General features: G+C 44.4%; 1 protein-coding gene across 1 annotated transcript in view; it reads left to right on the top strand.

Moving 5' to 3' along the window:
- Positions 1–25,314, top strand: part of PAX5 (paired box 5) — a 129,692-nt gene that overhangs the window by 58,259 nt on the left and 46,119 nt on the right. The window contains exon 7 of the mRNA XM_014889969.2: positions 10,255–10,384. Within this exon, the coding sequence (XP_014745455.1) occupies positions 10,255–10,384 (130 nt within the window). The remainder of the gene's footprint in view (positions 1–10,254; positions 10,385–25,314) is intronic.

Raw genomic sequence — 25,314 nt, 5'->3', positions numbered from 1 at the left:
GCAGCCATAGCACCATTCCTGTTGGTTAATTCTGAAAGGCGATGTTTCTCCAGACACCCAGTTTCATCTCAGCACCTTCCACCAGCTTTACAGCCAGAGCTTAATGACTACATAGAACACAACATCTTGCAAAGGCAGCAGGTGATCTCCTCCAGAAGATCTTCCGTGGCTTGTAAGTGTGATAGAGAGGTAGTAAACCTAAGAAAAGCTTTTGCCACTTGTTATCCGGACAGAAGTGTTCACATTTCTCTGAAATTTCAGAACCGGCATTGAGAATTGCATCTCTTTGTTTATTGTGTGTTTCACAATAAATAATTTTCTTTCTTTTTTAGTTTAGAGAGATAAACAAGGTCTTTCACCAATATCAGACAATGTAATGTAACAGCACTAGTTGGCCAGTTATGTCACAATTGACCAACCTTCTTATGTCTATGTTGGCCCTAAAAGACAAGGAAGGAAAACTCTTGCCTGTTGATTTAACTACTGCCTGGCCCATTCAGATTATACTTCAGGTGAGGGGGCTTGCACCAGTTTTTGAAGAATGGAGCAAGACTTCTCTACTCAGTCCTCAGTAAATGCCTGGATCCCACAGGCTTTGACAAGTTTCAAGTACATTTTCTAGTCTTAGTTTGGAAATCAGTGCTGTTTTACAGTCATTCTGTGGGCTTTCTCTAAATCTGCCCATCACCTTATAATTGGCAAAGTTGTAAGTATGCTCCCTTGAAGAACATGATGTGCTAAAACATCTCAAAAGGAGCCAGACTCTTCATGAGCGTACACAGTGGGGACATGACAGACAGGGGCAGGAACTGATGCAGGAGAGGCTCTGCAGGGTCTGAAGTTGTGCAGTCTCTGTCTGTGGTGATTTTCAAGACCCACCTAGATGAACCCTTGAGCTGCATGGCCTGGCTCCATAGTTGGTCCTGTTTTGAGGGATCTCTGAAACTTCCTTCCAACCCTGGTCATCCCACTACCTTGCTGCTCAGCTGCTTTATTCTTTCTAGTTGTAATGATGTGTTTAAGGAAAACCTTTGCATGGCTGCAGTGAAAAGTGCAATTACTGTGGAAGAGCAGCACTGGTTCACCCAGTGCATAGGATGAGATGGAGAGTTGTTTGGCATGCAGCGCTGTGAGAAATGACACTCACTTTTAAAATGTCAAAGGTTTATTAAACCATAACAAAATACAACAAATGGACTAAGGAATAATAATAATATAATAATAATAATAATAATAATAATAATAGTAATGGAATAAGGAAAAAATAACAGTGCACTGGAAGCACATGACTGGCCTCAATGTGCTCAAAATGGCTGCTCTGCCTTTTGTACCCCTGGTGTTGCATCAGCCAACCCTGGCCCCACCCAAAGCCTGTCAGTCAACTCTTCTTTGCTGTCCATCAGTGGAGACTCCTTTCTTGCCACTTCATTGGAGGTCAGGCGTTGTCATGCTGTGCCCCCTAGCAGCAGCCTCCCCTAATTCCCACCTGCCCCAGGGAACGGGCACACCCCCTCCCTCCACATGTCTGGGACAACCCAGTCTGTCCAGTAGTGACAATACAGGGGAGGAAAGGGGACTATGGGGAGAAGAGAGGACATCTAAACAACAAACTACAATAACATCACTAGACATCAATGGAACTTCTTTTAACATACAGGCAATATCCATCCCCTAATTGCAAGAGCCAATCGTCATGTTGCCTATCTGTAACAGTGCCAAGGAGTCTGAGAAACTTGCTCAATGCAGAGGCTGGGTTTTCAAAAGAATGCCGTAGTTTTGGGTTGCCTTTTTTTTTGGTACGGGGTTGAACAAAACAACTTATACCAGTGTCTGAATGATTACAATAAGCAATTGTGGTGTTAAGACACTTCCAGACAAAAGGGACTGATTCAAAATTAATCTCTGCTCATATGAATGATTGCTTGAAATTTTTTTGCAGAGGAATTTTCCAAACAAACAAAAAACCCCCAAACACCTTGAAACCTGAAAGGAGAGAACTGCTGCACTAAGAATGTAGATTAACATGTAGGGGCATGATCCTGTATCCTCTGCACCCCTCACCCTAAAAATGGAATGAAATAAAGGCAGCATTGGAGAGGCAAGGGTTTCTCCTGCAAAAATCCCCTTCAGGCTCAGGGCTGACTTCAGGTCTGAGTCAGTCCAGATAAGTCAGGTACAAAGGGCTGAAGGAGAACGAGGTCCTGGAGATGATGAGTGCATCCCTGAAATAGGAGCTATGGAGTGAAACCAGGCAGAAGAGCACTTGTCAGATGCTCTGTTAGGCTTGGAGTATTTCACTGGTCATTAGGATCTCTCTAAATAATTAAAACACAGGATTAAGTAACGAATTGAATGATGTTACGCAATAAATTGCCATCAGATTATGTATCTGATGAATGACTTTCAGGCATTGTCAAACTGTGAGGCTTGGTAACAGTGGGAGATTTTCCTGATTGCACATCCCCTGTGTGTGTGTTTTTGTTCAAGTGGTTCTTCTCTGGTTCTTGTGACTGAAGAGGAAATTTTGGAAATATAACCCCAAATACCTCTCTGGCATAAGAACTGGAGTAGCTTTTGGGGTGGAAGAGATGCTCAAGTAATACTGGTGGTGGGGTCCATTCTCTTTGCCTGACGCTGTTTGCTTGTGGTGATGCTCCACTGGCTCCTGAGGACGTAGTTTAGTGGTGGCCTTGGCAGTGTTAACTGTTGGGCTCACTGATCTTAGAAGGCTTTTCATCCTCAATGGTTCATGATTCTGAGAGTCCACTGGCCATTTCTGCCCCTGCTGAACACTGGTGACTACGATGACCCATGCTTGGAAAACACCCATCTGAGCATCTGCAGGTCTCTGCTCTCTTCCCATCAGACCTTCCCAGAGATGCAAGGACAGCAGGCATGAGGGATTGCCCAGCAGGGATTTGGCAGACTGACAGGTCCATGGAGCCCAGGCACTGCAAACACTACTCAGGCGTTGCTTTTTTTCAGCCTGCTACCTCTGACTAAGAAACAGTATTAAAAACATACCCAGCAGCCAGCATAGGCAGTGTTCTGTGCTGCTGCTCCGTTGGGTTTTGCTGCTCACTATGGGCAGCCTCACTGGCACGTGCGTGTGCATGACTGTGCGCATGGGTGTGATTTACTGGCCTGTGCAATGCCACATGTCTTTAAAATTATAGTGCCCGTTTCCTGCTGAAATAATTTCTACATAGAGAGGCTCCTATTACAGCAAGAGGAGCAGGGACGTCATGATTTATTATTATTTATAGTCCCAGGGTCTTGTTTATGCACGATGGGTTAGGTGCTCAGGATAGAAATGCCATTATGCAAATGACATTGAATGTCCTTACTGAGCCTAAATAATTTTTGTGTTGGACGATTAAACCTCATCTGTTATTGATATGGGCTGCAGTCGGGCTATTAAAGAGTCCCAACAGTACTTACTCCCAGTAATGGGAAAATTGAGAGGAAGAGGCTAAACAATTGCCTCAAGTGTGCCGTGATTGTCTGGTAGGAGTGGAACATAACGAACCCCCTGAATGGAAATCGTGTTTACTACTTAGGGATAAATAAAAAGAGAGAACATGCAATAAATTGTGCTTTGTGATGTGAATTGGCGCACAAGAGAATTTGCGTACTTTCAATTTACTTATTTATTTGATTTTTTTTTTTCCAGGGGTGGAGGGGGCAGTGTGATTGGGATGTAGGTAGTGCAAGCAGCCAGGAAGGATTCCTGCAGTGTGTGCCCTGGCCGAGTGGCTGGGGAGAGCTGTCCTCCTCGGAGCTGCGCCGATGCTGCGCCGTCCGCTTTGACACAGCTGTGCAGTCACATTTTGATCAGTGTTGATAGCTTATGAATTCCAAAATTGACAAAATTTACAGAAAAATGAGGATAATCCATCTTCCTTAGCAGCCTGTCAGGAGCTGGCTATACTTCATAATCTTCAATTACAGATGCTATTTTCAGACATTTACATGCAGATATTAGAACAAAATGAAAATGAGAAACAAAGAGTGAATGGAAATGCAGCTATTTATATGTATAAAAGAAAAACAACAGGTAAATTCTAGGCATTTAGATTGGATTTGGGTGTCCCTTTGGAAAATCTGAGAAGAGCTGCACCCACTTATGAATTGCACTGTGGAAATGCAAAACGTAGTATATCGTTTCCCATATGCAGATAATGTGAAGATTGGGTCAAAAACAGGTCAGTTATTTTGAAGTATGAGGGTAAATGTGTTCATGGCAGGGTGCACGAGCTAATTCTTGCTGCTTTCAAAAGAATGTCTAGGGATATGTACAATCCTAATTGGATTTGGGCTAAAATGAAGCACAGCTGTTAACGTTTTATAAACAAATACGTATTGTGAAAGGGAGATTCTGAAACACTCAGTTTAAACTGAGGGGAAAAGGTTGTACCACTGAAATCAAACTTCCATGTTCTGTGAGACAGCAATGAGCCCAACGTGGCTGAAAACAAAGAGAAACTAGGGTTTGGCCCCAATTATGTGTGTAAATAACATCTGCTCCAAAGTAGGATTGGTTTTATTGTCAGCAGTGGCCAGTGCAAGGAATATCATGTAAATTATTAAATGGGTGGTGGCTGGCAAGCAGCAGTGGTGAGACTTTGATGTATAGGTTTCTGGGAGCCTTTCCCACTCATATAGTGGGTGGCTGAGGAGGGCATTAAGCTGGATTTTCCATTCCCATGAAATTCCAGGCAGAGCAGCAGTGGTGCCTGTGCAGCTGCAAGTGGTGCTGGGTTTCTGAAAGCCTTGGGAGATTAATTAGACTGGCTTTGGATTAAACTCTTCGAACCATATCTAATGTTACAAATTTTTCCCTTTGTCAGGCTGAGGTACAGGTTTCTGTGGACAGCCTGCCTGGCACGTGCCACCTTTGCCTCAATGTGTTAATTAATTTTAAAATATTAAGATGTGATAACTTGGAGATATTTGGTATGAGGTCTGGCTTGCTGCTGTCATCAGGGGTGAGCAGGGGGTGTGGTGGATGTGATCTGGGAGACAACACTGTGCCTTTCAGGGACCTCAATGTTTTGGTTTTCTTTTTGGCAATGAAGGCTCTTGATGCACCATCCCTGTCAGGAAGGAAACATGGTCAATGAGAAGGCAGACTAAGCCCTGAGGCCCCAAGGTGGCACTTTGCAGTGATGGTCTGAGCTCCTGTTGAGCTGCTGTTGCTGTTGCTGCTGCTGCTGCATCCTGAGCAGCATTGTGGGCCTGGGGGCAGCTGTGCCAGTGGCAGGAGAACACAGAAGGTGTTATTTCATGCCTGCCTGGTGTTCTGATTTGGAAAATACAGCAGATGCAAAAAGCAACATGTGCAAGTCCCAGTGGACCCCAGCTGGCTCATTTTAATGGCCACTTGCCCTGTGCAGCAGACAGCTCTTGTCTGTCTTTGCTTGGTGCAGTCTCTTCAGCAGCATTGTGGGGTCTGTGCCCCACAAAAGGGATGAGGTAGAAAGGGGATACATTTGTCTCACACCTCATGGGTTGCAGCACTGCTGTGGGGCTCATTCCAGCGTCTGACAGCTCCCTGAGATTCCCCCATTGGTACCCAAGAACCAGGCTGTTTTGGGGAGGGACCTTGCTCTACTGTGTGTCCATCTTTTCCTGACACTTTAGGATAAAATACCAGGTAAAACTCAAAGACAATTTCTGTACACCTATGGATTGACTTTTTGGTACATTATGCTCAGGCATCTTCACCAGAAAAAGTGCAGGGTGAAGCTGGTTGTGGCCTGCCTCTCTGCTTTGCTGTAGTGCAGCAGGTTTGAAAACAGTTATTAAACCCTCCTGCACCCTTTTTCTTTCCATTTGCCTGTCACATCCACCACTCCAAGGGAATTAATAGAAATAAAGCTTTTGTAATGGAGGTGGATTTGAAACTTTACTTAGAGCAGCAATCTTCCCATTTGCACTTTGTGGAGAAGTCTAATGGGGAGGAACTGTGCAGACCCTGCTGCTGCAAGAGGAGTTGTGCTGCTGCGAATAGATGCACAGAGATTACTCCTCTCCTCACCACTGCAGCCACTGCCCTGGGCTCCTGTCTGCCGGAGCCAAGCCAGAGCAGAGTAAGATAGGGCAGGGGAACACACGAGAGCTGGTCTTGCCTCTCCTTTCAGTTTGTCCTTCTCAGTCTCTCTTTTATATATTCCTCGTTTCACATGTCTGTGTTTTCTCTCCTCCATGCTATGGCAGTGGTGCTCCATGCTGATGAGACAGTGCGTGGTACAACCGCAGGCAGTCATTTTTCAGGTAATTTCTAGGGTAATGAACACCCGTCTCTTGCTTTTTCACCTACCAAGCAGAAGGTCAGGCTTCCTGCTGCACGAGGAGGGACCCCTGGCCATGATGGTCATTCCAGGCTGTTTCTCACCAGCAGCGGTGCCAGCTCACCAGTGCAGGAGCCAAGTCTGAAATCCCTTCTGCTGCTTCCCCCCCCAAGCAGCTGGAGAAGCTCTTGGGAAGGGTCAGCAGGAGGGTCTCAGTGGTGAGAGTGGCCATGGGGTGAGGACTGCTCCATGAGTGCTGCCTTCCCCTGGGGTTTCCTTTAATCTCTGGATGGGGTGCCTGAAAGGAAGAGATCTGCCTGGGGGGAATGGGAAGAGGGGATGCCACTGTACCCCTCATGAGTGGTTCAACACCCAACACTGTGAGCCCAGAGTGTCAGAGAGGTTTTTGCTTTCTCAGGGGGTTCTAGGGTCTCCTGGCCCCTCCATGGGGATGAGGAGAGCTGTGGCAGTACCCATGGTCTGGTTTTAGGGTGAAGGCTCATCTGCTCTGCACCTCTGATGCCCCAGTCCTTGGGGGTCAGAAGATGCCTCAGCTGACCATCACCTCCCTGCAGCGCCTTGCTGTTGGCAGCACTATGTTTCCTTTTCTGCCCACAGGCAAGTGCTGATCACTGCCACTGTGCCAGCCCAGTGCTGGCCCTGACCCCACTGCTTTTTGGTGTGAACTGTAACTGCAGAGGTGGATGTGATGTGTGGGGGTCGCTCCTCCACTGGGAGTGCATGATGAGAGGGGAGTCAGCAATCAGAAGGGCTGCCCCTCAGCCTGCACTTCTCTGCCTCAGTGCTGGAAGCAGTGGTCAGTGCCTGCTCCATGTGGCTGCTAGTGTTCAGCTGATGGTGGTTCCAAGGAGAGATTTGGGCACAGCAAAATAGCTGGACAATCCCTTAAAATCCTGCTATCTTTACCTCAGGGAAAAGTTGCTGTGCCATTACAAAAGACATGCAGCTCCCATCTGCGGGAAGTTATTGGGACCAAAAGCAGGGAAGGACCCCAAATCTCCCTTTTGCACATCTTCAGCTCATTCCTACCACAGTGTTGCTTGACTATGGGCTCTCCATCTGCACTATGCTGCGCATAGTTATGCTTCCAGTCCCTCCAGTCTGTAGATGTTGTTCCATGGTTTGGGACTGCACCACTGCATATTGCTCCAGCTCACAATGGTGCAGTGGAAGAGCACCGTGGAAGAGCACAGGCTACCTCTGTCGTGACCCTTGCCAGGTTATGCTACACTCTGGTAGCTCTTGCTTTACACTAGAACTGGTCAGTTCCAAGCTCAGACAGCTACTCATGGCTCACTGGCATGATGCTTCCAGGTCATCACAGTTCAAAGTCCTAACTCTGGTCCTGTTTCTCCCAGGATGAGCTCCTTGGACTCCTGAATGGAAGCAAGTTATGGAGTTAGGCATTCCCATACCTGAGAATTGCACTTGAGAGCTCAGTCTGGTTTCCAGTTGGGTTTGTAATTTGGGATGTGCACCTCCATTCCTCAGCCCGTGGCAGGTGTCCCATTCCAGGTATATGCTTCCTCCCAAACTACAGCTGTGCAGCTCTCACTTCGTAATTGGGAAGCCACATTCACTCTCTGGCTGTTGGGAGTACTGGATTAGCACCCCATGGGAGGATCCAAAGAGATTTTCTAGTCTTAATAGGGTGTGGTTATGGCTTTCATAGAGCAACATGAGGGAATTCAGGCATCTTTCCCAAAGGATTTGTGTGTGCTCTTCTAGAGATACCGAACAGCAGCACACAAGGACAAGTTTTTCCTCTGCTATGCTGCCAGCCCATCCATGCTTGTGCATCACCAGCTGCATAGGATGTCTCTGCAGGGATATTGTTTCTCTGATGTTTTGTCAGATTACGGTTTTGGGGAAAGAAAAAAATCTAGCAGGGCCTCCATATGTGCATGTTCCCTGCGTAGGGGAAAGGTGGGGTTGGAGACTCAGGAAAACATGGAATAGTGTGGGAAGGCTGAGAAATACATTGTGGTGTGATGCCGAATGAGAAGAAGGAGCTTTGATTACACCTCCAGGAAGGAGGAAGGCTGGGACCATTGTGGGCATCCTCTGCAGAGGAGGGAGGTTCCCATGGCTGTCCTCTCCCAGGTGCACAAGTAGGGATGAGTCAGAGATGTGGGTGTCTTTGAGGCACTGGTGGTAGATGAAAAGGCCTCGGTGCATGACAGCAAGGCAAAAGTGAGGGCACAGAGGGTGTTGGAGGAGGCATGAGCTGAGAACAGTACAACTTTAGTGCAAATGTTATGTAGGATGCTAGGAGACAAGTCAGAGGCCTCTGATGCATGGGCTGGGTGCAGGACAAGGGTGGGCAGCCGCTGGTCCCTGGTAAATGTATTTTGCATGCTCATCTGCAAGACGTTTGTATGGAGGATCCTTCAAGGTGACAGGCTGTACTCCTGCCTCGTGCAAGTGGTGTCTGCAGAAAACACGTTTAATACACAGAACTGTTAATACAGGATTATCCATGTAGAATGACTTCTGTTTGAATGAGACTTGAGCTACAGAGACACCAGCATGTACTCCTGGCCAAAGTGCTGAGTTAGTGGCAAGCAACAGATTATGTGCTGGATTCTCGGAGAAACGTGCAGGAAAGAAAAGGATGTATTTATTCAGATCAGCTTTTGTTTCCTTAAAAAAACAAAACCAACCAACCAACCAAAATTTAACTTATTTTGATGCCATATCCCTGGAACTGTTCAAGGTCTAGTTGGATGGGGCCTTGAACAACCTGGTCTAGTGGAAGGTGTCCCTGGCCACGGTAGGGGGTAGAATAAGTTGGTCTCTAAGGTACCTTCCAATCCAAACCAGTCTGGGATTCTATGTTTTTCTGAGTTTTATTTTGGTCACTCCACAAAACCTCCATGTGATCCTGGGTTCATCTGCATTTCTTCATCTCTGCATGGCTTCTGCATTCACTTAATCTTTAGGAATTCCTTAGAGATTGGCATCACAATGGCTGCTCTTCAGTTTACCTGTTCCCATTGCAGTTCTTTATTTGAAGTCAATCTCCAGTTGATATGGGCATGACTGCCATCTCACAAATAAGGGATTAAAACTTAAAGGGCAGGAAGCAGGGAACAGAGAACTTTGAAAGAAAACTTACCGGATTTGTGGAAATGATCCTGACAATAAGACATCATTGAAAAAGGGCAAATGAAGATAAGCTTTGTGCTATGTGCAAATACATCCGTGCATTGGCCTCATTGGCTATAGAATGCTGTAGCTACAGAAACTTAAACAGGGTTATAGGACACAAACACTCTGATTTCTGAGGATCTGTGCTTGCTTACTATAGCCTCTTTCAGGTAATGAGATTAAGAAATTATTTGGAAATGGCACAGTGTCCTTATCACAGTCAGGTGATTTATTTTTAAATAATGTGGATTTAGTAACAGTTAGCTACAAATGTATCCATTAGGCAAACACTTATATTTACACAGACCTTTTCTTCCCCTGTTGGATGATGAAGAAAATGCAACATTCCCAAGAAAAGGGAAACAGGAAATCCTGTTCTCACCTACTTGTTAGTGCGTGTCCCCTCAAGTGCCAACTCTGAAATGTGGAGAGTGTGGAGGTTAAGAGGCACAAACATTTTTCCCTAACAAGAAAGTAGCTTGCACTTGGCAGGTAATCTACAATTTTTCCTCTTTCAGGAAAGCCTTGTTACATATCAATGAGTTTGGTTTTGGTGTTAAAAAGAAAACCTATTTTGGTGTTCTCTGAGAACACTGGTGATAAGCACAGACCCACTTATTGAACAGTTTGAATGTTGAAAGGCCCAGGGTAAATGGGCATTGCCTTTAACCCTGGCTGAACAAAGGATTTTTGAGTTCTGTATTGCATCTACTTTCTGTCGGCACAGGCAAAAAAAGCTCTTGATTAGTAAATTTATTTCCACTAAAATGTCTTTTGTTTCTTTTTGCAGGCAACTGAATACTCAGCCATGGCCTCGCTAGCCGGTGGATTGGATGACATGAAGGCCAATATAACCAGCCCTACTTCTGCAGATTTGGGAGCGAGTGTACCTGGGCCTCAGTCCTATCCTATTGTCACAGGTAAATGATTTTCAAACACTGATAAGTAGTTTGAATTGGCTACCTTCGTAATGCATGATGAGGTCCTATATGGAAGAATTGTGTCAGATGTGAAGTCATTTGCTCAAAAAGTCTCTTTTTGAATGTGATTTCATAGGAGCTGTTGTTGAAAGACAGCTGCATGGCTTCTGTAAGTCGTTTGTGTTTGTTTGTAGCTGACAGATGGAGCATCCATCCCTCTTGTTCAGGAAAGGATTTGCCCTTCCACCCCTGAATCCTGAATACCAACGCATCACTGAAAAGTAGAATGCTTACCTCTGCTTTTGGGCTTTGGTGCTCATTTTTCATAAATGCACCTGGTATGTCTGACTGACTGGAGTTTTTATGACAGTTCAAACTAGCCTGAATTTTCGAAGCTCATTTTGTACCATTTCTGAATTGTACCTGTGCAGTAAACTTGAGCATTTAAATGAAAAGCAGAGGCTGTTTGTTCAAGGAATGCCAAATCATCTGCATTTATTCAGCAGGTGTAGAACAAGAGTTAAGCAACAGAGTCTGATAAATGCTTTGGCCACCAATTTATTTTGATCTGACCCCATTGCTTGCAAAGAAGTTGGCCAAATGGTAAGCAAATTCTTAAACTGTGTCCCAAATTAGTTGTGCAAATAAGAAAAAAGGAGGGCTTTTAAAATTTAAGGCTCTGTGTTTGAAATGAATATTAGCTCTGTGTGTTGCTGCTGTGTCTAATCAGTGCAAATTTCATTGGATTTTCTCTGTTTTGACAAAGATTGGAAATAATGCTTTAATTTATAGCTACAATGGAAGATTATACTTTTTTTGTGAAGTATTACTATGTCTTTAAAGCCTTACAATATCATTTAGCAGAGAAGTTTTGAAACCAAATGTTGTCACCAAGTTTTAACCCAGTACAGCATCAGTCTGTTGCTTTTCTTGATAAAGTTTAGAAGGATTCAAAAGAGATTGGAGAGTTAAAGAAATACATGCGTACTTTGAAGTGGGAGGGGAGAGACTTCTTTTAATCTGTGTGGTTCTGAAGGGTGGTTTGAGTGTTGGACTCATAGATAAGAAAGGTGTATAGGGGTAGATGGATGAACAGAAAGAGAGACTTCTGGAGGTGTGTAGCTTGCAAGATGTAAGGAGATAGAGACTGATACAGATATACCTATGTCCATCAGGAGTCTGTTCTGGAACCAGTGTTATCTAATGTCTTCATCAGTGACACAGAGGGATCACAGGCACCCTCAGTAGATTTGCAGGAGACACTAGGCTGAGAGTGCAGTAACACCCCTGAAAGACAGGACCATCCAAGAGGGATGGAAAAGGTCTGGAAGTTAATGGGGAATCTCATGAGGTTTAAAAAGGCCAGAAGCTGATGCTGCACCTGGGTTGGGGCTACTCCCAGGACTGATCCAGGCAGGGGACAAACAGACTGAGAGTAGCCCTAGGAGAAGGATCTGTGGGTGCTGGCCCTGAAGAGCTGGCCCTGCCCTGGCCATGTGTGCTGGGACCCAGAAACCCTCCCTGTGCTGGGCTGAGCCCCAGCGTGGGCAGCAGGGGAGGGGGATTCTGCCCCTCTGCCCTGCTCAGGTGGGACCCCACCTGCAGAGCTGCCCCAGCCCTGAGACCAGCACAGGCAGGAAGGATGTGGAGCTGCTGGAGCCAGTCCTGAGGAGGCATCCTAATCGGCCAGAGGGCCAGAGGAACACCTCTGCTATGAGTAACGGCTGAGAGAATTGGACTTTTTCAGGCTGGAGAAAAGGCTTTGGGGTGACCCAACTGCAGCCTCTGTCATCTTCTAAGGGACTGCTCATCCAGGATTTACACCTGGCCCAAATGAGGTTTAGCCAAGAGCTCTTCTGGCTGGTACATCAGTAGCACTTCTTTTTTTACGCTGGTTTAAGCACTTCTCACATGTCTCTCATTGCTACTTCCTTAGAGTGTTGTGAGCTGATTGATCACATTTGTTATAGTAAAACCTACTACAGAGGTGATGCTGCAGAGTCCAATATGGATTTCACAGAAGTTCTCCCTGTGATATTACCTACACTTAAGGAAAAGTTCCAAATGTTAAATTTATTAGTTGTCCTCAAAAACATGGAGCAAGCTTTAAGAACAGCAGGTTCTAGAAAAAACCTGCCATTAATCTTAAATATGTCAGAGTGACAGCTACAACAGAACATATTTTTCAGGACATTGAGTATTTATATCTTTAATTTGACAGTACTGTAGATTTTTTTTATCAACAGCATTCATAAAATGTAGATTTACATGAGCATATCAAAAGTCTGCTAAAACCTATGCCTTTTGATAGATTTTTGGAGGAAGTTGTCTGCCTGCTATACTTCCATTTTCTTTCTTAATAGCTGTAGGAATTGTTTTGTGCTGGTCATGCTCTGGAAATCCCCATCACAATCTCAGTATTGTATGCCTGAGTCATGCTCCCTACTCTGAGGCTTCCTGAGGAGCTGAGAGGGATGTTGTCAGGAGCAGGAAGGATTCAGTAGCAAGCTATACTTTGTAAAGGGCAAGGCATGTCCATTACAGTACACTTGGTGGTGCATTTCTCAGTGTAGTTCTAGACAGATTGCTCTATTTTCTCCCCAGATGTAAGTAATCTTTTCAGTCACAACTCTTTTCCCAGCCTGTTTCCTTGGTGGGACAGGAAATGTGGAGAAGGAGACACATTTATTAACCTGATTTCCCTTGTAAACATAAGGTGTATATTGCCATGGGACTTCCATCTGTGGTAAGTAACTCTGAAACAGGAGCTGGGAAATGGTGCACAACAGTGCTTACGAGTGCAAGGTCCAACAAATGCCTTCTAGCACACCACCTACTCTGCCTCCTCAGAGCATTTTTGGTGGTCTGTGGTCTGACCAAAGCTGTGGTAAAATCCAGTGATTGGTTTAGGGTTCTGTGGCTGGGATGGGCAGGGGATATAGGTGATCAGTAAGGTAACAATCCCTGGAGGAAAATCAGCTTTGTACCAGCCCTACTTCAGTGGTAAGGAGAGAAATCCTGCCACAACCACCTCCTGGTCCTTGGCCCAGTTCAGGAGAGCCTAAGCCTCACAGATCCATGACAGCATTTTCCATGTGAACTGCTCCTCACTGGAGGAGGAATGGCCAGCCTTACCTCTGGTCTGCTTTTGAAATTCAGGAAGTTGCATTGCTTTTAACTTCTTCACCTTTCTTTGAGTGTTTCCACTCTTCTTGTTTCATACAGGCTGTCCTGTGGTGTATGTGAACAAACTCGGAGAATGAAGCTGAAGGCCTTGGAGGGCAATATATCTTAGCATGCTAGGTAGTGTGTTTTCCACTGTAAAAGTGAGGGTTAATTGGATAAAATGCAAATGTCCAAAGTCTTTGTTAATGCTTTGAGGTTGATCTCGCTTCTGTGTTGACATTCCAGATTATAAATAATTTTGTAACACCTTCAGTGTCATGAGAGCAAGAGCTGCTTAAAACACTGTCAAATGAGTTATGGTATCCAGAACAGCACTAGTGGGAAACATCTCTTCTACTGGGAACTCTTCTGGTTGTGTGTGGAGCAGAACTGTGAACACAATTGCATGGTGTTTCGACATAGAATGGGGCTATTGGTGAGGCTAAAAAAGTGGATAAATAACTTGACATATGAAAACCAGGAGTCTGACCAGGAATACTTATATCCTGTCTATAGCTGTATCTGCTGTTCAAGCTTAATCATTTCTTATGAGAAATGCTAGAATAGTCTGGACTGCCATATGTGAAGAGAACTTAGTCTATTTCATGTTGTCAGTCTTAAATCTGTAAGATTATACAAGAATTTAATGGAAATAAATCTGAGAATGGAGCTACGATTACAGTTCTTCATTGCTCTTGTTACCAGGTTGTGGTGTGGGTGGCAAAGCAATGTTGAGATTTGAGATGGCAAAGATCCTCTGTGCAGTTGTTGGTAGAAAAAAATGTTATATTTCTCTCTCTTAGCCAGCTGGAAGATCCAAACATATGGGATAGATCTTGAAAATTAAATGATTGCTCAAACATTGGCATTCATGCTAGTACTGGCTGCTAAGGAGAAATGTAGTCACAGGTCTCAGTACTGCATTGTCCACCACCTCTGTTGTGTTGTGGATCACCTGTGAAATCTCTGGTTAGAGAACCACTTGCTTTCTTTGCATTGTTTTTATGCCACATTAAATAGTAAGTTTAAAAAATGCCTTCTATCACTGCATGCTGCCACAGCCTGTAAATGCTCTCACCATTTACAGGCCAGTGACATAGGCCTGGCACATTGCTGCTGTTGTCAGCAGTTTCCAGCAGCCTGTGATTGTTACTAATTACCTCCAGATGCATTTTCCCTGCTTTGAATTGCTGATTTCAGCGTGGTTGGTGTCACTTTGAGAGGACAAAGCCATGTTAAACTGGTATCTTTATGTGGCTCTCCAATACTGTGCTGGGGGTGGATTGATGAACCTGCAGCAGCCTGGCTGTGTCCAGCAGCAGAGTCAGTATTTTCTTACAGAGCCAGGAGTGGCTGTCAACCAGCCTCACCTCACCCAGGGGCAGAGAAGCATCGTTTACTGGACTGGGGTCTGATGGGAACTCCATATCACCCCATTAAAAGAAGTCACAGAGCAAAGTTTTGTCAGTGGGCTTTTTGTCTAGCAGATACTGGAGTAGAAGATCCTAGTGTTCTTCTATGCTGGGACATCTCTATCCTCCTGGGCTCACCTGCTCTTCCTCATGTGCAGGGACAGACCAAGACCCTGCCAAGTATGGACAAGCTCTGTCTTGTCCTCTGCGTTCAAACTTGCAGCCACAGCTTGGAGTGTTACATTCCTTGCTTCTTTTTGTGGTCAGCCTTGTAGACAATTGTTCTGGAGAGTAAAATCCATGGACTTTGCTGCCCATTTTGTATGCACATCAAAAGGTGAGAAAAAGAGAACAAGAGCAGGATCAGAATCAGTTTATTAATTGGAGGGATGGAGAAGGAGAAACATTCTCAATGGCTGTCATCTTAGTTACCTGCTCTGGCTTGTATTGCTGGACTCTGCCACCAGACATAGGTGATCCCAGATGTGAAGCTGAACTGAACATAGAGCAGACTCCTCCATCCCTGGGAAGATCAGCCTCACCTTTTCATTACTGTAGATCTTAGGTGTACTGAACATCTTAGGTGTAGTATATTGTGGCAGGTAGTTAGTTATTCATAGGTGGCACAGATCTGTGGCTAATGCAGGTACCAGGGATATGTTTAGCAATCCATATTCCTGGAATAATATTCAGTTTTTGCAGTTAGGGAACACAGTAGCTAAAATAGACTAAATGCAGGGCAAAAGACAAGATGTTTCTTGCTGCTGTCCTGTGATGACATGCAGTGCTCAGTTGGCCTCTTAACAAGTCCTGAGTTTTTCCTTAGGACTGCTCAGTCTCATCTGCTCCCTGAGTCTTCATGCTATTTTGTTTGTGCCATAATGATGTAACTGTATGAGCCTCTGTTTTGCCAGGTTTTGCCAGGTTTGTCGAATGGAAAGTATTATTTGTCCCTTCTGAAACTATGCATGACATGGTGGAACTGCAGTTGGACAGGACAGTGCCAAAATCAAATTGTTTGCCACCAGTATGAATTCTGATGCCCTCAATAGGAAGAAAGAAGCCACTACTCTAGAATCCCAGGCTGATCTCCTGCCAGGATTAAACACTAATATATTTCAGCACTTATTTCAATGCAATCCAAAAGCACTTTTTTTTTTTTTTTTTAACAAGATTTAACAAGGGAACAAGTAGCAGTAGGATGCAGATCACTTCCAGAAGAGTGGCAACATATCTTTCTCAGCCTGTGGATGGAGGATTCATCTGAGCAACCCTAGAAACCACTCTTTGGCTGGAGGGGTCTGGGGAAACCCTCCTAGGCTAGAGCTTAGGTATTGAATTTGGACACCTACATTTTAGTATAACCAAGTTATCTGGGCTGGGTGAACTCCAGAATGGCTTTCTAATCTCAGCTGCCCTGTGTTTCTGTGGTTGGCTCTGTGCTTCCATGCTTCTGGGTAGGAGCTGTGTGTCATTGTTTTCTTGGTGGGTTTGTGCCCAGGGTGACTCTAGGGCAGCCTGAAGTCCATGTTACTGGGACCACTGGTACCTTCTGAGGGTCTGTCTGTATGAGACTGGGCATGAAAACGGAGTAGGTGGGTAAGGAAGCTTTCTCACAATTTTTTTTGCTTTTTGTATGTAAGTTTAGGGAAACATTTCAGAGATACCACAAAACATGGAAGGAAAATATGAATGTTTTGCTTTCCTTTGTTTCATTTTTGGGGGCAGTGGTTTTGCATTTTTGTACCTTTTTCCTTTTTTAAGTCAGAGAGTCATTTAGGCGGGGAAAGATCTCCAAGATCATCAAGTCCAGCCACTAGTCCAGCACTTCTAAGTTTATGATTAGCAATGTCTCCAAATGCCTATATGTAATTTAAATCCCTCCAGGGACATCACTGCTGTTGACAGCCTGTTTCAGTGCCTGACAGCCCTTTCAGTGCAGAAACTTTCCCTGATGTCCAATCTAAGCCTCCCCTGGTGCAACTTGAGGCCGTTTCATCGTGTCCTGTTGCTTTCTAGTCACCAGGAAAAGATATCAGCCTTCCAACTCTTTCCCTAGGATTCTTGTTCTGACTGAATCTCTCCGATGAAGATTGTAATGGTCTAATTCCTCTGGTAATGGCTGAGTGAGTGTAAGCAGAAGAGAGGACATTTGGGTTCTGTAAATGCCTTGAAATCTGGCCTATTTCTTTTTATGGCTTTGGAGAGTAGGAGTCTTAGGGGTACAGAAGAAAAATTAAGAGTTCAGTCTTAACAGTATGTGGTGAGGTATGCACATCCAGGTAGAATATTTAACCAGTGTGGATAGGTGAGGTGGAATGTGGTCACAGACTGAACCCTTTGGCCCACAAAGGAAGGAAAGGCTTTCTTTCTGTGCTGGGTCTTGGCTGCATTCTGGATCTGGATCAGAACAAAGTCACAGCCTCTTTCCAAATTCCACCTTCTCTTTAATTTTTAGTTTTGCTGTACTTAAGACTAAAGTTTGATTCTGCTTCCTGAACCTAGTGCTGGCAGGAGCCATGGAAGGAATGCTTTTCCTCTATCTCCAGCCTTACTTGATCTGCCTTTTTTGGACCATTTTTGATAGTCATCTGAGACATCTAAGTATTTTTTGTGTCTGACTGAAACAATAATGTGACATTTAGTGGTAAACAAAGCTTCCAATAGATGCCTTTGAGGAATACATAATGAAATAGAACTTTTCTCTCCTTCATGCACACCTGATGTTTACAGTGAAGACTACTATTATTTTAGAGGTGCAAAAACATAATACAGGGTTAGTATTTCATTACAAGAAGTAAAAAAGTGCCTTAATAATAACGGGAAAAACATTGTGAAATCTGCTGGTGGCAGCTCCTGGCAGAGAAAGAGGATGTTTATTTTACCTTGTATATTACTGTAGTCAAAAAGAATGAACCTAAGAATCTCCCATCTAGTTGATTCAGCAGTTGTAGGTTGTTTTCTTCTCATGAATTCAAGTCTAAATCCAGATCTTGCTGACCACAACGATAAACCTAGTTTCATTGGGAAACCCTATTTGTCCCTTAAACAAATTTGCTACCTTTAAACATTTACGACCTTGTATTTTGAGAGTGACTGGGATGAAAGTGTTGTAAAAAGAAGGTTTGGTGAGCAAGATGATAGTTAAGTGACTTTGCAACTGAAAACACCAAGGCCTGGAGCATAACAGTGTGGGAAAACATAATTTATGCTCTTTATCTTCTCTCTTTTCTGAGAAGTACAATTTCTGTGTAGAGATAACACAGGTGTTTATGGACACTTGGGAGGACCTCTCTCAGACATTCTTGAGCTCCCTGTCTTGGCAGAGAGATAAAAGCAGAGCTCATAAAAGCACAGAGGAAATTCACAGTGTGAAGTGTTGCACAGGCCTGTTGATCTGTAAGGCTGGGAACAGCCCACACACTTTTTGGCCCCGCTTGGATGAAAGCTTAGCAGTGTATCTGTCCCTGTTATGCCAGCATGGTGATGGAAAAAATCTACTCTTTACACTTCTGCTGTGGATTTTGGCCCCCTTGGTTACCTGCATATATTTGACTCTCAGAGTGACACAGCACTGGGCTCTCTCTGCTCATGTCTCACTGTTCAGGAGGTCCATGGTGGGTCATCCCTGTAGCAAGATCTCCAGGTGGAAAGGAGAAAACACCTGCAGAAGGTGACTTGTCCAAAGAATTTCTGTATATAAGGTTAGGGATTCTCATCAGGATGTGCCTGTTGCTTTCCAATGGCTATTGAGGGAATGAGGAGTGCTTAGTTTAAGCTGGACCTGTGTAGGTGGGATGGGTCTGCCCTGGAGAGAGAAAGAAGGGTCACCTGAAGATTCTGGGGAGAGTTGTTATCCAGCTGATAGTCAGCAGCAGTTTTACAGCTGTGCTTTCACTAGCTGAATGCAAGGATTGAAATTATTTTAAATTAAAATTTTAAAATATTTGCATTTTTTCAATGAAAAGTGATTTACTATTCACCCCAAGACATTCAGGTTTTTTTTCTCTTTTTTCCCACTTCTCTCTGAGGAAATATTTCCCCAAACCATTTTGAAAAAGGGCTGCTTAAATCTGTTTCCTAGAGGGACCCCATTCAGTTTTCTCCCAAATTTGTCCTAAACCAGAACATATATGTATTTCCTGTTCCAACTCTCTGAAATAAGAGTAATGTAACTTTTTCACAACTCCTTCTCCCTCCCTTATTTTCTCCCCTCCCATCCCTATCCTCAAATCAGCATGGTTTTGAAGAAAGTAAAGAAAATATTTAGATTTCTTAATATTACATTTTTCTTCTGGAAAACTTCTTTGGTGTTTTTTTTTTTTTTTTTTTTTTTTTTTTTTTTTTTTTTTTTTTTTTTGTTGCCTAGTTGCAATAGCAAAAATAAAGTCTTTTCCCCTGTCTATGTTTTGGTCATATAACCTGTCCCTACCTGGAAATGATGATCTGTGTTTAAAATTAGAACACCGTCACAGAATGATACGTTAACTTTTGTGGGACTGTTTTGAAGTGCAGATGGGTGTTGGTAGATGGATGGTTTCTAGTGAGGTGTTATGCTAAGAGTTACAACTTAGTTTGTACATTTAATAGATGAAAGTGCAGATGCATTTTCCAATAATCTATCCATCACTCACAATAGGATCAGCCAATGTTAAAGACTTGAAAAAAGACCACATAAGCTCCTGTGGAAAGCAGCCAATCTGAAAAACAGAAGTGTCATTTTTAATGAGAAGACAGAGTCTAACTGCGACACTGTTGAGTTTTTCAATTTTTATGAATTCTTATCTTGCCATTAAAGAAGAAGTACATTTGAGAAAGCAAACGAGGGCACTTGTACCCCACTAAGACCCAGGCTATTAACTGCCTCTTTTGATGATGTACAGCCTGACTCTGTTGGGAGTTTGGCTGTGGATTTAAATGTTGAATTTAACTATGGTAAACATATTTTGGTGCAAAGCATGTATAATAACAATTTGCATTTACATAGCATCTTTTACTTAAGGATTTTGCGATGTCTAATTAATTAAATCTGTTTCCCTCTGCCCCAAATACCACTGTGGTATGGATAATAAATACAATTTTGAATCAAGCAGCTATAGCAGGAGGATTAAGACAAGAGAGTTCTGGTGCCTTCGTGGTGGTCCTGATTGTGGCAGGCCTGGGGCTTGTTCTGCAAACATGCTGAGCAGCCTCGTCTTGTGCTCATTGTGGTCTGAAACACCCTGAAAAACAACAGGATGTCAAATCAGCTCCACATTGGTGGGTGGAAAGTGCTCTGCAGGCTTCATGCACCGTCTTATGCTAGTGTTTGTGTCCTGGGGCTGCTCACATGCAGCTGTGCCACCCACTGCCATGGCAGCTGGGGGGTTCAGGTGCTCAGGGCTGGCTAGCAGCTTGTAGGGCATCAATGGCCAGTTCAGACCACAGGTAGCATTTCTCACTGCGAGATAAATGCTGAAAGCTGTTGTAGAACTCCCAATTTGGAAATAATTAAAAAATGAAAAAGGAAGAGAAAATAAAGGAAAGGAAAGCATTCGGATAAATGCTTCCTTATTTGCCTTTTCTTTTCGGCCCACATCAATAACAAAACATCAGAGAATTTCTGTGCAAGCCACCAAAATGATATTTCCAGTTGACTAGAGGGATGCATTGGCATCTGTGCATCTGCACACCACAAAAATAAAATATAGTAGCAATCTGAGTCAGGCTGCAGAAGCTGCTTCTAGATGATTGTTTTGATGATAGTGGTTGAAGACCTCTGAAAGATATTGAGGTGCTGGAATGTGTCCCGTGATAACCAGTGGAGCTGAGGAAGGGTCTGTTGCACAAGTGTTATTAGGTGTGGTGAGAGAGCTGGGAAAGGGGCTCAGCACGGAGAAAAGGAGGCTCAGGGGGAACTTTTGGCTCTCTGCAACCCCCCGACAGGAGAATGGAGCCAGGTCAGAGTCAGGCTCTGCTCCCGGGGAACAAGAACAGGACAAGAGGACATGGTCTCAAGATATGCTAGGGAAGGTTTATACCTTTCCCAGATATTGGGGAAACATCTTCAGTGAAAGGGCTGTTCAACCCTGGCACAGGCTGCCCAGGACAGCGGTGGAGTTACCACCCCTGGAAAGATTTACAAGCCCTGTGGATGTGGCACTTGCGGACATGGGCTACTGGTGGCCTCAGCACTGCTGGGGAATGGCTGTACTCAGTGATCTTAGAAAGCTCATCTGACCTAAACCATTCTGTTATTCTGACACTGATGATATGTGGCCTTAATTTTCTTAATAGGAGTTAATTCTTCAAAAATACCTGACTAGGCGGGAGATGATGTATTTGCAGTGAATTGACTGTGAGTAATCAGACCAGCAGTTTTGGGGAGTAAAGGAAATCATAAGAGACAATTCTGGGTCCTTGTGCATCCTGATCAATGGAGAGCATGCCAGGAGGCCAAGTGCTGTCTGCTGTGTGCTCACACCTTTCTACCATCCCCTAGAAACCGGAGCATGATTTAATTTTTTTTAATCTAGGAGAAGTATGAGAGAAATCTAGGCAGAACTTAAGAGGATTCAAGAAAGAAAAACTGCAAAGTGTAAAGTGTTTGAAGTCATGTTTTAATAATGCTGCAGTGTATTTTTTGAGGAAAGTTATTGTTTCTTTGAAAGAGCACTTCCTGTAGTTCTGTCCCTGGAAAACACTGTGTTTGCTAAGAATAGAGATTTTATAAGCCTAGGGGATTTTTTTTTTTGTTTTGGTTTTGTTCTTACTTTTTTGTTTTTGTATTTGGTTGGTTGGTTTTGTTTTTCCATAATGAACCATTGTTTCTTTATGATTTCATGTTACATTAAGACCAAAAATGTGTGAATTTTGAGTTTGTATAATTTCTCATAAAAATGTAATAAAAAATACGCAACAAGAAAAATGCAGTAGAAAAAAAGAAAAATGTCAGTGGCAATTAATCAAAATACAAGTTGCCTGGCCTTGAGCTGCTTGATGGAATTGGCACATCTACTAGCAGTGTGGAATATCACTTGTGGAAATCCCACAAGAATCAGCAGGGATGGGGACTGCCTGTGCTGCCACAGACTTGACACCTGGCTTGGGATTTTCACACAGATGTGGCTCTAAAGTAAATTCAGCAAAAAGAGTGAAAGGAATGTTGGGGTCCCTCTGGAGTTTTCCTTCTTTTCATTGTACATTCATTACAACAGTCTGAAATGCTTGAGCTCAGGTCTGTGATGACATTATACCTTTTTTGAACACTAAGTTCTGAAAAAGGCTTGTGTATCAGCAGTGTCCCCCTAAAGGATTATTCCCTCCCCAGCTGGCTTCATCTCTGGTAGTTGTGGGTCCAGACCTTGTGGTCTCCCCAGTTGTGAGCATCCTCCAAGGGAAGGATGGTCCTTGACCAAAGATTGCAAGAGTAGTGTATGGAAGAGTGTGGTGGGGAGACAGCAGGTGCTGCTACAGCTGCATTAATTGCAAGGTACATAAGAGGTGAGGTGATGCTGGGGGCTGTGGATAAGACTGTCAACAAATCAGGTGTTTGTTGCTAACAGAGGCCTTGTTTTTGCTCCTTCTGTCCTTGTTAATATTGTTATAACCATGGCATTTGGGCACAAGCTATTCCCAGGCCCTGGTGAAGCCTTGAACGGGTCTGGTAGCTGTTCACACTGTAGGAGAATTGTGTCCTCTGTTGCCTGAGCTGTGTGTGCTAGCCAGTAAAGGCAGTCCCAAATGCCTCCAGGTCCTGCTTTGCCCCCATGCTGGTGCAGAGAGAGCCAAGCTCCCTGGGAAAAACACTGAATCAGGGCAAATTATGAACCGCTCTTGCTGAGCCAGCTCATTGCCCAGCCTAGCCTGGGTGACAGAGCTGCATCTGGCCCCTGAGTTCTCTGGAGAGCATTGCCCATCTCTCCTTGTGGGGCTGCACTGGGGATGTTATCACGGGAACAAGGGAACACTGGCAGTAGCAGGGACACATGGGACATACATCACACCTGGTGCACACACACAGGGTACAGGGCTGCAGAGCACACTTCTGCTTTGTGTCTTTGCCTGCAGCTGCTGAGGCTGTATCAGGAGGTGCTCCATGAATCCCCAGGTCCTGTCCCAGAGCATCCAGATGGCTTTGTCCACCCTAGAGTGACCAGTGTTCATTCTGCAGTCAAATGCTTGACCAAAAGAGGTACAGGCAGCTGCTGCGGCCTTTCACTATAAGGATGCACAGGACTGCAGAAGTCACATTGGATCTTTTGGGGACATGCAGAGGTGGGATTGTCACCTCATGGCCAGGTGCACCTTGTCCGTTGTATAAGGATTCACTTAACAGATTTGGGGGTGCACTGCTGCATCCTCACTACTCAAGAGACAGATTTTATCCATCTCTTGTGGGGTCTTCACTACCTTCAACTCTTGATACCAGCTCAGGTTTTAATGAGACATGATCTTAAGTTCTTAACTTCTGAGTAGGCTATCACTGGGCCCTACTGTGACAGGGATAAAGCAGCTCTGTGGTGCTGTGTGATACTGCCTCCCTGCCCTGACCAACATGTGATGGACAGAGGTGCCTATCCCCTGTGCTTGACCCCTTGGAGGGCTGGAAAGCCGCTGCTCCTGTGCATGGTGTCACAAAGGGTTTGTAGACTGTAGAGTTACTTCTATGCTTTTGTCTGCAAGACACTGCCTGCAGACCCTCAGCAAAATTCTCCCTTTCTGTAGTGGCTGCTCTGAGGTCTTCTGGCTGCAGCTGGCTGCTGGTGCAGCAGGGGAAATCCCTCTTTCTGGGTGGACACATAATGAATTTGCAGTCCTCATGGAGGAGAATGCACTGTCATGGTTGTGGGCACGGTGCTCCACCAGCGCTAGCCGCTGTCATCACCTGCGTTCCTCTGTCCCCACTATGGGGCATGAAGAGGTTGTAAGCAGTAGGGATCAGTAGTGGCACCACAGGTCTAGGAAAGGAGGGGAGTGAGTGGGACATTTGGCTATTCCTCTGGGACACTGTCCCAGCCTCTCCTGCTGCTTTGCTCAGCATCACATACACCCTGCAGAGAACAGAACACCTCTGCCCCCATCATCAGAAGCGCTGTCCTGAATGTACTCCTTTCTCTGACCTTTGTAATTATTCCTGTCCAATCTTTCTTCATATTTTCTTTTAATTATTTTCCCCTTTCTTCTCTCCCTCTCTTTTTTCTCCCCTAAAACCCCAGCACTCCTCTCTGGTGTATTGAGAATGTGAGTGAAATTGAAGGCTGGAATGTCTCAAGTCTTTATGATGATGAATGACTTTCACTGCCAAACCTTTTATTGTCTGTGATTTGGAAAGAAGGGAAGCTGATTTATTGTGGCCAAGTGTCATGCCATTTAATACATTTATAAATTCTGACATCATGATGGCCACTGTCAGCCAGGGACCCCTCTGGCCACTCTCCTGCCCCGCTTTTGTCCACGGTCACTGTTTTCAGCTGAGGAGCAGGCAGAGAAAAATGTGAGCTGGGAGCTCCCACTTGAAGGGTAATGGCAAAGGACCAAGCAAGCCCCAGGTGTCTCACCCAGACCCAGGCAGGCTGTGCAGCCCCCAGCTCTTGGGATGGGTGGAGATGCCCCATGGCCCTGGGCATCACTGCAGCATCCCCCCATCCTGGTGCTGGCACTCAGGGGTTACTTCAGTCCTGCTTGAATGTGGCAGAAGGGGAATACCACATGGGGCTTGGAGCAGGATCCCTTTCCACAATCCCTTCTGTTCTCTGGTCTGCACTCACTGGAGGGTGCTTTCAATAAAGTAATCCACACATTGGTTATTTTTTAAACTACTTGGTTCATCAGCTGAGGTACATATCTCACTATGTTAGGAGATGCTATCTACCCACTAGAAAGCTCAGAAAGAGGTGGGACTTGGAAATATGAATTTGGTCCTGCTGCTTGATGTGGCAGATGAAAAATGCAATTTTGTCTCAAAGTGATTTCAAATGAGATGATTCAGGTTCCTTCAACTAAAGAGAGTAAAACATTTCAAACTTGACAACTGAGAATATTTGGTGGAAAGTACTGAAACCCTAATGTGTCAACATTTCCATAGCTTCCCTATTTCCATCACAGAATCTGAGTAAAGTGCCTTATTTCAGCTTTTCATCTTATTCCAGGATAAAAAAAGCATTACTTAAATATCAGAAAAATAGCATATAGATTGTTGATTTGGACTTCGTTGAACCCTAATTAAGATGTAAAAATTGAGGGTGTAAATATTTCTTCTGTGAGGAGTAGAAAACTGCTCCTGACATTAGCAATGATGCTTGGATTGGAAATGCCTCCATCTCAGATTAATTCCAGATGCAGATCATAAATATTGATCTTTGTAAGATGAAA

Source organism: Sturnus vulgaris, chromosome Z (assembly GCF_052056855.1).
Source record: "Sturnus vulgaris isolate bStuVul1 chromosome Z, bStuVul1.hap1, whole genome shotgun sequence".
In the NCBI taxonomy this organism is placed as follows: domain Eukaryota; kingdom Metazoa; phylum Chordata; class Aves; order Passeriformes; family Sturnidae; genus Sturnus; species Sturnus vulgaris.
The sequence above is the reverse complement of the archived record's forward strand: the minus strand, read 5'-3'. Positions and strand labels throughout refer to the sequence as shown.